The following is a 14,925-nucleotide window of genomic DNA, read 5'->3' as shown; positions in this document are numbered from 1 at the left end:
CCTGATGGGACTTTGATTAATGCAGAAAATCACCAATCAAAGTAAACTTTCTACCACAGCAACCATGTTATTTTTGGGAAGCCTACTTGATTCTGAGTTCAGACATATACAGTTTGTATGTGAAAACTATTTCTAAGATGCATACTTTCAGTTTTTCCACAAACACAGCTCATTATTTCTCTGCATTATTCATCTAGTGTCACGCCCTGACCTTAGAGAGCCTTTTTATTTCTCTATTTGGTTAGGTCAGGATGTGATTTGGGTGGGCATTCTATGTTTTCTATTTCTTTGTTTTTGGCCTGGTATGGATCACAATCAGAGGCAGCTGTCTATCTTTGTCTCTGATGGGAAACATACTTAGGTAGCCTTTTTCCCACCTGTGTTTGTGGGTAATAATTTATTTTCTGTGAGTGTTTGTGTGCGCCACGGTTGCGTCACATTCGGTATCTGTTTACCTGTTTTTTTGTGAAGGTTTCACTTTATTAAAGATGTGGAATTACATGCACGCTGCTCCTTGGCTCATTTATGACAGGGAGATGGAAGACAGCGATAGTGACATCTAGATGTGCTAGCTCACACTGTTACAGTAGGTTAAAGTATGTGAGGTGAATTGCTTCTCATAAGTAATGGTTTAATTTAATTGATTTGGCATAATACATGATTGCATTGTAAAAATACATACTTTCAGACCACTGTGCCCTCTTGTGGTAACTTCCCTCGCACATAAGAGGAAAGCTTGCGCTGCTGGTGCTGTCACAAGTGCAGATCAAATGCACTGCTGGAACTCCGATTAAGCCGTTTACACATGTCCTAATAATTCAAAAGATTGCTTAGAAAACCTGGTGTTTTAATTGCTGCTTGTTTACTTCGATTTTGACCTTACGCCGATTAAGATAATCAGAGTAAGGTGTTTACGTGACTATTGCATAATCTGCCTATTGTCATAATCAGTTTAATATTGAATTATTGATGTGCATGTAAACATAATCATATGATTGGCGAGTGACTGACTGTCCAGTGTGACCACCCAAGGGAGAGCACATGCCTCTACGATGACCATCCACCGCCCAAAGTTTACACCAACAAGCAGACACATATCTGTTCGCATTTTGAATGACCTGATTGTACGAGGCGCTACATGGAACAAAATGTATTTCCCCATTCCTCAAACAGGGAAGTTCAATTTCATAGATGTATATAAAGGAAAATCACAAGGAGGGGAACTTACCCACTGGGATGAAAGGTTGTGAGGCAGCGCTGTGACATGACATGCCAATGGCGTTCACTGCATAGACACGCATCTCATATTCCACACCCTCTATCATCCTCTTGGCCTCATAGGTAGTATCCGTGTAGGGGTCAAAGTTCAGCCTCATCCACCTGTAGCTCTTCTTCTTCTTCCTCTCCAGCACATAGCCTGGGAAGAAAAAGTCAAACATTGTTACTATATACATCACAGGAGGTTGGTGGCACCTTAATGGCTGCAGTGGAATGGTGTCAAATACATCAAACATGTGGTTTCCATGTGTCTGATGCCATTCCATTCGTTCAGTTCCGTTCCAGCCATTATTAATGAGCCGTCATCCCAGGAGCCTCCACTGATAGATATGTGACTGTACCTATCAGTATACTACAATCAAACTACTCATATTTTCTCTGTACATGTTCACTGTAAACAAGTGAGCATTGTGTATGCCTGAACATAAGATCTGATAAGACATTATGCACGCTACTGTATATCCTCACCAATGATTGGGTTGCCACCATCTGACTTAGGGGGGTCCCACTGGACAACGCAGGAGTCCTCTCCAACACTGAGGATCCTTGGGGCCGAGGGAGGGTCTGGCGCATCTGAGGAAAAGAAAAGGCCATAAAAAACCTGGGACTATAAGGAATCTATCTGCAAAAGGATGATTCTGAGATAATTGGCTTTAAAGTTTCAAACCCTCAATGGTTTGAATAGTGTCTGCAATTTTTATCTAGTATTCTTTTGAACTTAACAAAATGAATTGGGGTATTTAGAGTACTACATAGGCAGAGAACATTGAACAGAACAAGGCTATGACAATAACTACATTTGGACAAAAATGCAGATAGAACCTTTGTCCCAAGTTCCCAAAATATAGTGTAAAATACAGGATAAGCAAGGCACAACCTGATTAAACAAATTTGTCTCATCTCTTTGACTAATGACAGAATGAAAAATGTATCAACAAAAATCCTTGTGGGCAGTGGTTGTATCTTACCAACAACTTTGACGTTAATGTCAGCTTTGTCCTCCCCAGCAGGGTTCCGCACAATCACAGAGTAGAGGCCCTCGTCCTGTTTATCCGCTCCCTCGATAGTGAAGATACAGTGTCCCTTGGTGCTCTCCACGTGGAGCCTTCCATCTCCCTCTGTCAACACCTGACTCATCAGGACAGCAGATCATTAGTGGAGTAATTCTCATTCAGCTGAACTTAAGGGATCAATTCCAATTCGTAATGCAACCGTTTATATCATCTGATCTGGGGTGTATTCATTAGTGCACACCGTTGCAAACGAGAGTTTCTTAATGGACAAATTCAGGTAGGTCCCTCCTTGTTTCAGCTTGCTTGCTTCCGGTCTGTTGTAGTGAACACACCCTTGATGATACTGTTTATTGTCAAAGCCAAAAAAGGATGAAATACACTTTCCAAGACACATTGGCTGGAAAAGATTTACCTGGTCATGCTTTTTGGCATGAAAACCAACCACACTGGGAGGTTTACTCATAGACTCAGCTGAAATGGACATGCAAAAGCAGCTATAATACTTACTGTTCTGCCCTGGTGTCACCCCTTCGATGTCTTTCATTTCAGCAGAAGATTTAGAACATGCTCTTACCTGATCGTCATGGAAGTATGAAACTGCATGCATTGTTTAATTAGCATTGAATGCTGTGGTAAGTTATCAGGCAACATGTTGCCACCCAGGCTTCTATTGGCACAGACAAAATAAAATCCTTGATGTTTTGAAATGAACAGTGTGTGAGAGCATGAGGAATTAAAAGTAACAGGGATGCCAGAAGAGAAAGGACAGCATGAGACTGACACAAATGCACAAACACATATACAGGGGAAAGAGATGCATTTTTTGGAACCCAGGTGCTATGGAGAGAAAGTAGTAATAGAAATTGAAAAGAGACATGCACAGGTCTCAGCGTTGGTGTTTAGGGCCACACTCACATCCCCATCCTTGATGCTCCATGTTTCTGCCGCCACCTCAGAGCCAGCCTACATGAGCAGAGCAAAGCAGTAAGGGTGCTGAAGAGGAGGCCAGAGGGTATTCCCCTCTTGTCTCCCCCTTCTCCCCAACTAACCTCCCGTTCCCAGCAATCAATCACCTGAGGGCATTTAGGTCATGTGATCACCAGCAGACCTCCTACCTGTTGGGATGGGTGAGGAAGGGACCCTCTCACCATGAAAGTGGGACAATTAGCTAAGACATAAATTTAAAAGTTTGCCAATTGAGAACATGGGAAACCACATAGTTGAAAGTGGAAAACAAGTTAAACACCATAGTTGATATTGAAAAAAACAAGGAAAGAAACATGAATAATTAAGCTAGTCTACAGTACATGGTAGTGGAAGAGTTAATTGTATGAGTGAACATACAAAGTATCAGACAGCTTATGACGTACTAATGGGAAGACAAAACAACATGGTTCAGTCTTCTCACAGCAAGCCTTACCTAGAAGACCTGATCATCTGTACAGTCGTTGGAACTGAGGTAGTCTCTCCTAAACATCCACTGGTCAGAGGCCAGCGTTCACACAAGATTTGGTTCTGGCCTACCAAGATTGGAATAGAGGCTATGTGCTAGCCTGCGTGGCTAATAAGGAAAACCAGCAACTTTACCTTTTCTCCCTTTGTCCAGACCACAGTAGGCGCTGGGTCTCCAGTGATGGGCACGTCCAGTCGCAGCTTGTTCCCAGCCACCACCATTATGGTGGAGTCGGCCGTGTGACCCATGCAGTCCAGGTGGATCTTTGGAGGATCTTCAGGAATAAAGAATGATGGATATGCAACATATGTAAATGTATTCTTAATCCAGTAATCCAAGATATATAATATTTTCAATTAAATAAGAAGCTACGAGGATGAAGAATAAACCATGGTATACCTTGTCGAGGGACATAATCGATCTTGACCTCTGAAAAGCAGACAAACACGCAATGAATTCATAAAATGAAAAGGATCATTATGAAATGCAGGGGCACATGACATGGTGTAATTGTAAAAGTACCCAGGAAGTTGAGTTTGGCTGAGAGGTTGAATGCGTATCCCTCTGGAACAAAGGTGTAGTCACCCTGGTCCTCAGGTTTGACATCATCGATAGTGAGTTTGTGGATCCTTCAGTGAGACATAATTTTCACAAATATTTGTCCAACTACTCAACAAACATTCTGACGCTACCCAGTACAACAGTATGGATACCATTCTCACCTGCCAATGTGTGTAATATTGGTCCTGGCATCGGCCTTCACTTCCACTCCGTTCTTGTACCAGATACCCTTCACAGTCTCATCTGAGACCTCACACTTAAACACAGCCTCGTCCTTTGCCTTCACCGTGAGGTCAGCAATGTTTTGGTACACCTCCAGTTCCTTCTCTAAAGGGTCAGAAGTCAGAGGTCAGAGATGATTCACAATGTATGTAGTATATGAAGTATTTCAGAATATGGGGTGTGTTCATTATGATCCTAGGTTTTTCTGGGGGACTTTTACTAGGGGATCCTAAGTGACATGGATATACAGTATATATACAGTATATGACAACACCAGATGCATAGAGGATAGGGCATCTGATCCACACAGGAAACTAATACTGTTAGAAATCAATGAAGGCTGCAAGCTCAAAGTCTATCAACGTAAGAGAGAGTATGAGACAGTTAAGGGTAGTGGACAGGTAGTGTCCGCAATGATCAATGTAAACTACTCCACTCCTAGTGAAGGTTACGGCAGAATGAAGTTAGCTGACAGGAGCAATGAAAAGCTGCTACCTAGAGCATAATGGGATTGGCAGCTGGTAATTCTTGGCAATGGCTAAATTTTGATGGGGCCCAGATAAACTATAGTTGCGAGCTGGGCCAGATATCATCTTTAAATTCAACTGCGAGGACCAACCGCTGAGCAACACACAATAAAATAATACACACAAGATACTTGTGTATTCAGGGGTTTGTGCTTAGTCCCCTCCTGTACTCCCTGTTCACCCATGACTGCGTGGCCACACACGACTCCAACACCATCATTAAGTTTGCCGATGACACAACAGTAGTAGGCCTGATCACCAACGACGAACCAGAGAGGAGGTCAGAGACCTGGCAGTGTGGTGGCAGGACAACAACCTCTCCCTCAACCAGAGCAAAACAAAGGAGCTGATTGTGAACTATAGGAAAGAAGGGCCAAGCACTCCCCCATTCACATCGACAGGGTTGTAGTGGAGCAGATCGAGAGCTTCAAGTTCCTTGGTGTCCACATCACTAAGAAACTATCATGGTCCAGATACACCAAGACAGTCTTGAAGAGAGCACGATAATGCCTAGGGGGCACGATAATGCCAGGAGACTGCAAAGATTTTGCATGGGTCCTCAGATCCTCAGAAAATTCTACAGCTGCACCATCGAGAGCATCACCGTTTGGTATGGCAACTGCTCGGCATCTGACCGTAAGGCAATACAGAGGGTAGTGTGTACGGCCCAGCTTCCTGCCATCCAGGACCTCTATACCAGGCGGTGTTAGAGGAAGGCCCTAAACATGGCAAAAAACTACAGCCACTCAAGTCACAGTTCTTTCTGCTATCGCACGGCAACCGATACCCAAGCACTAAGTCTAGGACCAAAAGGCTCCTTAACAGCTTCTACCCTCAAGCCATAAGACTGCTCGACAGTTAATCAAATAGCCACCTGGACTATATACACTGACCCCCTTATTTATTTATTTTTTTATTTTTTTGCACTGACTCTCTTGCACAGGTTCGATATACACTTACTAGACTCTAACCACACACCCGCACATACTACACTGACACTGCAATACACACACGGACACACACAGAAAACACACACACATTCATATTGACGCCACACACATATATACATTAATATTCCATCACACTCCTCACATACGCTGCTGCTACTCTCTGTTTATTATCTATGCGTAGTCACTTTACCCCTACCTACATGTACTGTATATATTACCTCAATTACACGACTAACCCGTACTCCTGCATATTTACTCAGTACCTGTACCCCATGTATATAGCCTCATTATTGTTATTTTATTGTGTTACTATTTTTCCTTTAGTCCATTTAGCAGAAAATGTCTTACTTACTAAATATAAATTAAAAAAAACTCTACATTGTTGGTTAAGGGCTCGTAAGTAAGCATTTCATGATAAGGTTGTATTTGTATTTGGCCTATGTGAAAAATAAAATGTGATTCGATTTTTATTTTGTTTGATAACTGTACATATACAAACATACATGTCTGTTTATATACAGTACCAGTCAAAAGTTTGGACACACCTACACATTCAAGGGTTTTTCTTTATTTTTATTATTTTCTACATTGTAGAATAAGAGTGAAGAAATCAAAACTATGAAATAACACATATGGAATTATGTAGTAGCCAAAAAATACTATTTGACCAAGAAGGAGAGTGATGGAGTGCTGCATCAGATGACCTGGCCTCCACAATCATCTGACCTCAACCCAATTGAGATGTTTTGGGATGAGTTGGACCACAAAGTGAAGGAAAAGCAGCCAACAAGAGCTCAGCATATGTGGGAACTCCTTCAAGACTGTTGGGAAATCATTCCAGGTGAAGCTGGTTGAGAGAATGCCAAGAGTGTGGTAAGGCAAAGGGTGGCTACTTTGAAGAATCTCAAATATAAAATATATTTCCACATGATTCCATATGTGTTAATTCATAGTTTTGATGTCTTCACTATTATTCTACAATTGTAAAAAAAATAAAAGAAAAATCCATGAATGAGTAGGTGTGTCCAAACTTTTGACTGGTACTGTACATCTACATAGGACAAAAATTCCAGGTCTAACTGAAAGACAGCAAAACCAATGTCTTCATACTGCAGCTCTTGACATCAATGACTGGGCACTTACGGTCATGTTAGGATTGTAAAACGGTGATAAACTGATGTTTAGTTATGAGATGGTGGAGAATGGGTGTTTTTATTTGTCATAATGACACAGCTAAGATTCTGTCACAGTTGAAAATGCTGAAGTGACATTGTTAATTGATGGTTGTTGTTCAATCAAAATTAATGTTATTTAATTTTTGTCCTACGTTCATTTAGATTTTCTCCTACGTTCTTTTCCATTGAATGGTCATCATCCAACGTCTCTACCACATCGCCTGTGGTTTGATTCTCTATACTCGCTGGAATAGGACAACATTTTTAGTTTGCCATGTTCCCTGAATACCTTTTTGGAATACCCTATAAATATACACCTATTGGCACAAATTAGATATACAGAACAAATTAAACATGCAGTACAACGGGACAGGACAGAATAGAGAGAGAGAGAGAGAGAGAGAGAGAGAGAGAGAGAGAGAGAGAGAGAACAAACAAAGAGAGAAAGATAGAACACATACAGAGAGAGACAGAGAGAGCGCGAGAGAGAGAGAGAGAGAGACAGACAAAGACACAGATAGACAATTGAGGGTCACCTGCGCCAGCCTGTACCCTTCAGATAAAATATATGGGCCATGTCTTCTAACTTTAGCTGGCATTTGGACAGACTTGTGTCTGTGCGGTAACCTTGACATAGTAACATGGTTGATGGCGTGGGCAGCCATGTTTCAAGGTTAGGTAGAACAGGGGCTTGCTTGGAGTGACAGGAACACAAGAGTAGGCTGTGTCTCGGTGAAGGGTGAGGAAGAAGATTCAATGTTTTTTGTATCTTCAGCCCAGTACTCTAGTTCAAAGATGACTTTGTCTGTCTATAAACTGGACATGCTTTATGGACTGCAGGTGGTTGGACCCCCGGATACTAGCTATCATATTCAACATTGTTGAGCAGAGATGTATTTCATTCTGTTCTGTTGTCTGACGTGAGCACTTACCCGACACCATGAGTTCAGACATAGATTCACCGCCATTGGTTTTAACTGTGTAGTGGCCACAGTCCTCCTTAGTTGCCTCATTAATGATGAGGACGTGCTTGCGGCCATCTTTCTTGAAGCGGTACTTGAAGGACTCATCCCTTGTCAGCTCCACACCATCTTTCTCCCTGCATAGACGGAGCAGCACATGAGCACCAGCAGTATCAAATTCTCCATTATTGTCTGATTAATTTAATCTACATTTCTACAAAACAGTCAGAGGTGTCACTATAACAGCTTTGAGTTGAGGTTATGTTAGACAGTATCTAGTGAATGTGATACAGAGTTGTCGATGTAACACAGTCAGCCATTTTGCATTACAAATGTTCTCAACATGTCACTTTTCTGAATGGTCATCACTTTACCACAACTATTTCATTTTCACCAATGAAGGCACTGTTACACAGGTATTAACAGTGGTATCATGGCAATCTGATACTGTATGTTTTCCCAAAGAAACGAACTGGCAGATAGATATTTATTTCTTTGCCCATGATTAGACCCAATTCCAGGAACATCACCCTGTTGTATTTTAGATGGGTGACCATAATTCACAATTACTTTCTTGTTCCGTTAAAGGACAGGGGAGGTGCTAACAGCTCTGTGTGACCTTTCATGTGGCTGATAATTTACTGCATGTTATGATATCCAGCCTAGTCCTGTGGCAGATATACTGTGACTGAGACACTGTGGCAGAGACACTGTGGCAGAGACACAGTGACTGAGACACCGTGGCTGAGACACCGTGGCAGAGTCACTGTGGCAGCGACACCGTGGCTGAGACACCGTGGCAGAGTCACCGTGGCAGAGACACTGTGGCTGAGACACCGTGGCAGAGACACCGTGGCAGAGACACCGTGACTGAGACACCGTGGCAGAGACACCATGGCAGAGACACCGTGGCAGAGTCACTGTGGCAGGCAGGTCAGCATCTATCTTTCAATCAGGGAAGTCAGAGCCTCGGGGTGACTAACACGTTAAAGCCATGAGAGACACAAATGCCATCAACTGGGCATGTGAGGAAATTGTACCATGCAGCGCAGACTCAGAAACTACATCTGTTTCAATCCTTACAACCAGAGTAATGTATCAAACCAAGATCTGATATGTGGATTACTTCTAACAAGGGAAACACAAAATATAGCTATTTCCTACTGTACCACTATGTCACCATATTAGTTATTACAGCCATCTATTGTCTGTCTGTCTGAGTTGTTGTGAAGTGACATAATGTGAACAGTATGCCAGACCATGCTTTTGATGTCCTGGGTCAGGGACTAGGCACTTTGTAAATCTTAAGACCCTGTCTGGTATGGCACCCATTGTTAACCTCCTCACACCTTCTATGGTATGGAAGTTATGGTGTTTGAGTTTGATTTGTGGGTTGAGGGAACGTCTTACCATTTGACAGTAGCCCCTTCTTCTGACACCTCACACTCTAACTCCACCCGCTCACCCTTCATGACCATCTGGTCCTCCAGATGACTTGTAATAGTGACAGGAGGCTCTGCAGACACACAGAGAAAGAAACAGTAAGAACCACCATTATACCACCAGGCACAAATATAATGTCAGTGTGAAATGCATTCAAACTGGTGTACAAATGAAACACTGATGTTGGACCGTTGATTGTCCACTTTCAGCTTGTCTCACAGGCACCTTTGACAAAGAGCTCTGTGGTGCACTTCTCATCTCCGACCACACAAGTGTATGTGGCATCATCTGACAGTGAGCAGTGGTTGATGGTGAGGTATCGCTTGTTGCCAACACTCTCAAAGATGTACCTGGTAGATGGACAAGAACCTTCATTATCCGCTCAATTATTCACTCAATTGTCCCTTCTTTTTGACAGACATAGACAACATTCAAACCGCAATAGCCTTCTGCGTAACACTGTATTCTTGTTGATGATACATTGTATAGATAGCTGGTAAATTGGTTGATAGCATAACAGTTTTACATCAGTCATCATCATGTTTTCAGATTAGACAGCAGTGTGGAGACCCCAAAAAGCTTCCATATTTACAATGGTTGACAAAGTCATATTCCTGTGTAGCTTATTTCAGCCCTTTGGTACTGTTGGTACCTAGCAAAACAATTTCAGATGTGCTGCTTGAAATCATGAAAGCACTTACTTGCTGTTCATGAAAGGTCAGCAAGATCAGCACAGTCCATCCATGTGTTGTGGGGGGAAGGAAGAGAAACGTTAGCATGACATATACAGCAATCTGAGAGATAGCTAATTGTATTGTTGAGTTGCTGAATAAGCATGTGTTGTACACTCGTTTGTAAGAGATGGTACATCAGTAATTCATTCTAATTGAATGCAAGCTCAGAAAACCCTCTCCGCTGATGGCTACCTTCCAGTTGATTGAATCTCTTGCCCATTCTTCAGCCATTTTACATCTACGTCTTCATTGGCCACATCAATGCATAGTTTCATTTTATGCCCTTTTTCTACCTGGTACGCAGGGTCCAGCTTCTTTAGGAAAACTGGAGTTTGGAGACACAGACACATGGAGAGAAATTACTTTTCCTATAGTTAACAATACTTATCTGCAGAGCACAGGAAGTTGGTGGCGATTTAATTGGGGAGGACGGGCTTGTGGTAATGGCTGGAGTGGAGTAAGTGGAATGGTATCAACTACATCAAACACATAGCTTCCATGCTTGATGCCATTCAATTCACTCCGTTCTGGCCATTATTATGAGCCGTCCTCCCCTCAGCAACCTCCTGTGCTGCAGATGTAACATTTAGCTGTAAATACAGATACAGTAGCTAGCTTCTACAATGGAGGCTTTCATGGAGGGTTGACTGAAGGGATGAGTACCTAAATGGGTATTTGCGGTGAGCATTTTAGGTCGGGTTCAGTCTCAGGATGCATAATGTATTTGCTGAAGGATATGTGTTGGTTTCACAAAGATAGAGATACCAACCTTCACTCTTCTTTTCCTCCTTCTTCATCTTCTTCAGCCTCTTCAACATCCCACGCAGGTCTGTTATGCCATACTGGAAGGCAATCTTCTCATACTCACTGGCTGGAGCCTTCTGGAGGATTTCCCATACATCCTCATCAGGCTCATTTTTCACCTGGGACTTAGAGGCACTGGCACAGAAAGAGGGGACAAGGTTTACAAGGTAAGCCACTGTCTGAAGCCATCACTTAGCATTATCATTAGGCTACATTACTGACCATGCACAGTAACAGTTAGGTCTACTCATGCTCAATAGGCCTACTTATACATTATCTTCATTATACATTTTCTTCAATTTTCCATTACAATTTTATAAGTCAAATTTGCATTCAGGTTTCACTCAAAAACTCCTTGCAGTCTTCACATAACAATCAGATAGGATATTATTACATCGACAACAATTGTTTCTTACCGATGACCTGGTGAACCTTTAAAACAACTGCTGCGCTCATTCCGAAGCAGAACCCAAGCGACATGCATGACAAGACAAACCAAACAGATTAATACACACATTAAATATACATTGCAGTACCCAAAATCGAATTATAGCACCCTAGAACCCACCCATGAAGACCGCAAACAAGCGCAATAACTACAACAAATATAATTTCTGCTGCAATGGTCTGCAGACATGCAGAAAAGTGACATAGCTATTGTAAAATATTGAAAATAAATTAAGATTAATCTGAATTATATAGAACATCAAATCAGAATAATTTTTACTGCATTATGAATTTTGAAAACAACATTCACATTTTCAACAAACAAGAGATCCTAAAACAATGTGTTTGCCAGTATAGGTCAATTCATGACATCAAGGTAAATGCCAGGGCATGAAATCCACTAGACTAGGAGATGGGTTTGACATTAAGAGATTGAGTGAGACGGAACAATGTCTGTGTGTGATGGGGGCGGAAATAAACCATTGCTTTTAAAACAGGTGGAGTCGTGACTGGATATAGAAGGTAGGTCTTGAGAGTCAGTGATGACTCATTGTGATGATGCAGTGACACTCATAGGGAAGAAACAGGTGCAGACCACAAAGTGTTGTGAAAGCTTCTAGTGCATTCAGATGTGTGCTAAATCTCCTGCACTCGCAGAAAAAAAATGTGCTATCAAGAACCTAAAAGGGTCCTTTGGCTGTCCCCGTAAGAGAACCCTTGTAAGAACCCTTTTGGGTTCCATGTCTAACACTTTCCACAGAGGGTTCTACATGGAATCCAAAAGGGTTTTACCTGGACCCAAAAAGGGTTCTCCTATGGGGACAGCCAAAGAACCGTTTTGGAACCTTTTTTTCCTAACAGTGTACTGCTCTATGTGTTCTAGCTTGTTTGGTAGAAGTCTTCTGCAGGGCACGAGGGGTGTGAGTGTGCTAGGCAGAAGTAGTCTGAGACCAAGGAGGACTCAAGATTAGCAGGAGGACTCAAGATGCATTGTGAGTAGGCAGCAAGACTGACCTGAATTCAGGTTAGTGATAAAGTAGCTGGGAAATCATGTCCATTAATTCAATCTGTTGGGTAAACTAGTAGTAGTCACTTACTCTCTGTATAGTGAAATCCAGTGAAGAAACGGAGGGTGGGTGTGACAAAGAGAGATGGACACAGTGAGATAACATGCCCAAGAGAAACAAGCTTACTGATTTGGAAAATAATGATGTTACTCAACTTTTTGTTCTGAAATAATCAGAGATAATTCACACTCACCTTTTCTTCAACAAGGCACTGAAGTCCAACTCTCCTGCTTCCTCGCTTCCATCCATACTGCTGTAGAAATATCAGCACCAATATCACAATGTCAGTACCCTATCAAAGCAATGTATTCCTACAGTGTAGTTATCATCGTCACCATAAGAGATGAGCAGCACCCTTGAAAACAACAATAAACATGTCTTCCCTCACGAATGATGTTCAGTTCATTACTATAGCTCCTGCCTTGGACGAATCAGTGTAATTTTGTAAGTGCCGGATCTCTGTGGCAAGATGTATCATTCACCCACGTTTTTTTTTTTAAATCAGGCCAGTACTGTCTGAGATATCGCGTGTGACTAACGTATGAAGGAACGGACAGAGACAAATCCACAGTCCTCTCCCCGATTTCATAAAGGGGGACAATTATAGACAGTAGCAGAAAGGGTCTTGACATATTTTAAGGGGTAAGAAACAAAGAGAACTTTGGGACGCACTGTAAATATAGTATAATATAGATGGATAGAGACAGACAGACATCCTTACCCTGTACTAGCGTAACCATGAGAAGCAACAATCTTCCAAACAAAAAACAAACCACTCAAAGTGAATGCCAGCACCTGCTCAAAATCCCCATGGAATCTGTATTCCACACTGATCAATGTGATGAGGGATCTCAGGGAGAGGACAGCCGTTTTAAATGCGGCTGGAAGTGTTCATCTCCTCCCTCTGATCTCTGAAGCGATCAGGATTAAACGAGGGCCTGGTGGTTTATGTGGTAGAATTACAACACACGGCAGTGACTTCCTCCAGTGATATCTCTCATCCGACAGCCCTGGAGAACCAGTGCCACAGAAAAGCCTGTGTGTCTTAACACATCCTGGCACTTTCAATGCCATCAAACCAGGGGCAAGACCAAACCTCACTACGTCAGCTCACTGTTTGTGCAGCTGCCTCCGCTGTTTTGATAAAGACCCCGTGGTAGATCAGCGAGAGAGTTTGAGTGACATATAAAGTTGGTGTGCTGTTAAGCTGCTTGTTAACCCAGCCTATTGTACTCTCTCACCTCCAGACCAGAAGCTGGTTCTGTCAAAGTTGACACAATGACAGTGTTCAATCTGTCAAGCTAAAGGATGGCCCAGTGGATTTAACATCTAAGGTGGTCTCAGAGTTAGGTCAAACCCTGTCTCTTTCACACCAAGGCTGTCTTCTCAAATTCCAGCGAGGAAGTTACATATTCCCAGAAACTGGCTCTGTTTGGCCAAAAAGGAAAGCAGAGAAAAATATGGACTGAAAACCTTTCCCTGAAGTCTTTTTTGGTAATCAGAGGCCCCAGTGTTTGGATATGAACCACCAATGTTGCAGAAAACACCCCTCTGCCACTACCTTCCTGATAGTACACTTCTCTTCCTAGCAGCTCCACTCCTGACAGGTTGGCATTGCCAGATAGTTATTTCTCTCACATATCCAAAGGACTGTATAGATACTATTACACCCTATTTACTTATTGTGTATTGGCAAATAATGTATACAAAAAAAGAGAAGCATTTAAATAACTGTCCAACAATATGCACAGACTGCTAGTTTGGGGCTGTCGAAAAAGGCTTTTGTTAATACCATTGTACAAAGTTAATTTGTGTTGTTTTATTGATACAGCTTGCTAAATAACAACTTGATATACCTTTAACTTTCACACACGCACACACACACACACACACACACCAGTAGAGGCTGCTGAGGGGAGGATGGCTCATAATAATGGCTGGATCAGAGAGAATGGAATGGCATCAAACCATGTATTTGATACCATTCCATTTATTCCACTCCAGCCATTACCTTGAGCCCGTTCTCCCCAATTAAGGTGCCACCAACCTCCTGTGACACACACACACACAGAAAGAAAGAAATGTTTGAGCTTACGTGCGCCTGAAAGCTGCCCTGATGTCAAACCCTTCCACAGCCCGGGCCTCTGAAACATGATAGAATAATCAGTTATCTCTTCTCTATCATTGATTTTATACCATAGGTACAATATAAAATAACTGATATTTACTGTATGATTTAGCAAGGAAAGGCAGGCACTAAGGAGAAAATAAGAACAATTGTAATTTCTG

The 14,925-nt window shown here is 42.2% G+C and overlaps 1 protein-coding gene across 9 annotated transcripts in view; it reads right to left on the bottom strand.

The window, feature by feature from the left end:
• The window catches only part of LOC109888417 (myosin-binding protein C, cardiac-type), a 38,690-nt gene that overhangs the window by 15,588 nt on the left and 8,177 nt on the right, over nucleotides 1–14,925 (bottom strand). For 5 of the 9 annotated variants that reach the window (XM_031813015.1, XM_031813008.1, XM_031813034.1 and 2 more), the window contains 18 exons: nucleotides 14,732–14,780; nucleotides 12,830–12,889; nucleotides 12,667–12,669; nucleotides 11,539–11,568; nucleotides 11,088–11,257; nucleotides 10,511–10,643; nucleotides 10,286–10,288; nucleotides 9,810–9,934; nucleotides 9,552–9,657; nucleotides 8,112–8,278; nucleotides 4,467–4,632; nucleotides 4,267–4,373; nucleotides 4,144–4,173; nucleotides 3,879–4,018; nucleotides 3,207–3,254; nucleotides 2,247–2,406; nucleotides 1,747–1,851; nucleotides 1,229–1,417 (listed from right to left, as the gene is read on the bottom strand). In XM_031813015.1, coding sequence (XP_031668875.1) covers nucleotides 1,229–1,417; nucleotides 1,747–1,851; nucleotides 2,247–2,406; nucleotides 3,207–3,254; nucleotides 3,879–4,018; nucleotides 4,144–4,173; nucleotides 4,267–4,373; nucleotides 4,467–4,632; nucleotides 8,112–8,278; nucleotides 9,552–9,657; nucleotides 9,810–9,934; nucleotides 10,286–10,288; nucleotides 10,511–10,643; nucleotides 11,088–11,257; nucleotides 11,539–11,568; nucleotides 12,667–12,669; nucleotides 12,830–12,889; nucleotides 14,732–14,780 — 1,791 coding nt within the window. The remainder of the gene's footprint in view (nucleotides 1–1,228; nucleotides 1,418–1,746; nucleotides 1,852–2,246; nucleotides 2,407–3,206; nucleotides 3,255–3,878; nucleotides 4,019–4,143; nucleotides 4,174–4,266; nucleotides 4,374–4,466; nucleotides 4,633–8,111; nucleotides 8,279–9,551; nucleotides 9,658–9,809; nucleotides 9,935–10,285; nucleotides 10,289–10,510; nucleotides 10,644–11,087; nucleotides 11,258–11,538; nucleotides 11,569–12,666; nucleotides 12,670–12,829; nucleotides 12,890–14,731; nucleotides 14,781–14,925) is intronic. The other 4 variants (XM_031813050.1, XM_031813043.1, XM_031813069.1 and 1 more) reach the window with 2 other exon arrangements.

The sequence above is a fragment of the Oncorhynchus kisutch genome, linkage group LG3 (genome assembly GCF_002021735.2).
Source record: "Oncorhynchus kisutch isolate 150728-3 linkage group LG3, Okis_V2, whole genome shotgun sequence".
Taxonomy (NCBI): Eukaryota; Metazoa; Chordata; class Actinopteri; order Salmoniformes; family Salmonidae; genus Oncorhynchus; species Oncorhynchus kisutch.
Note: the sequence above shows the minus strand (reverse complement) of the source record. Positions and strands in the feature narration are given on the sequence as shown.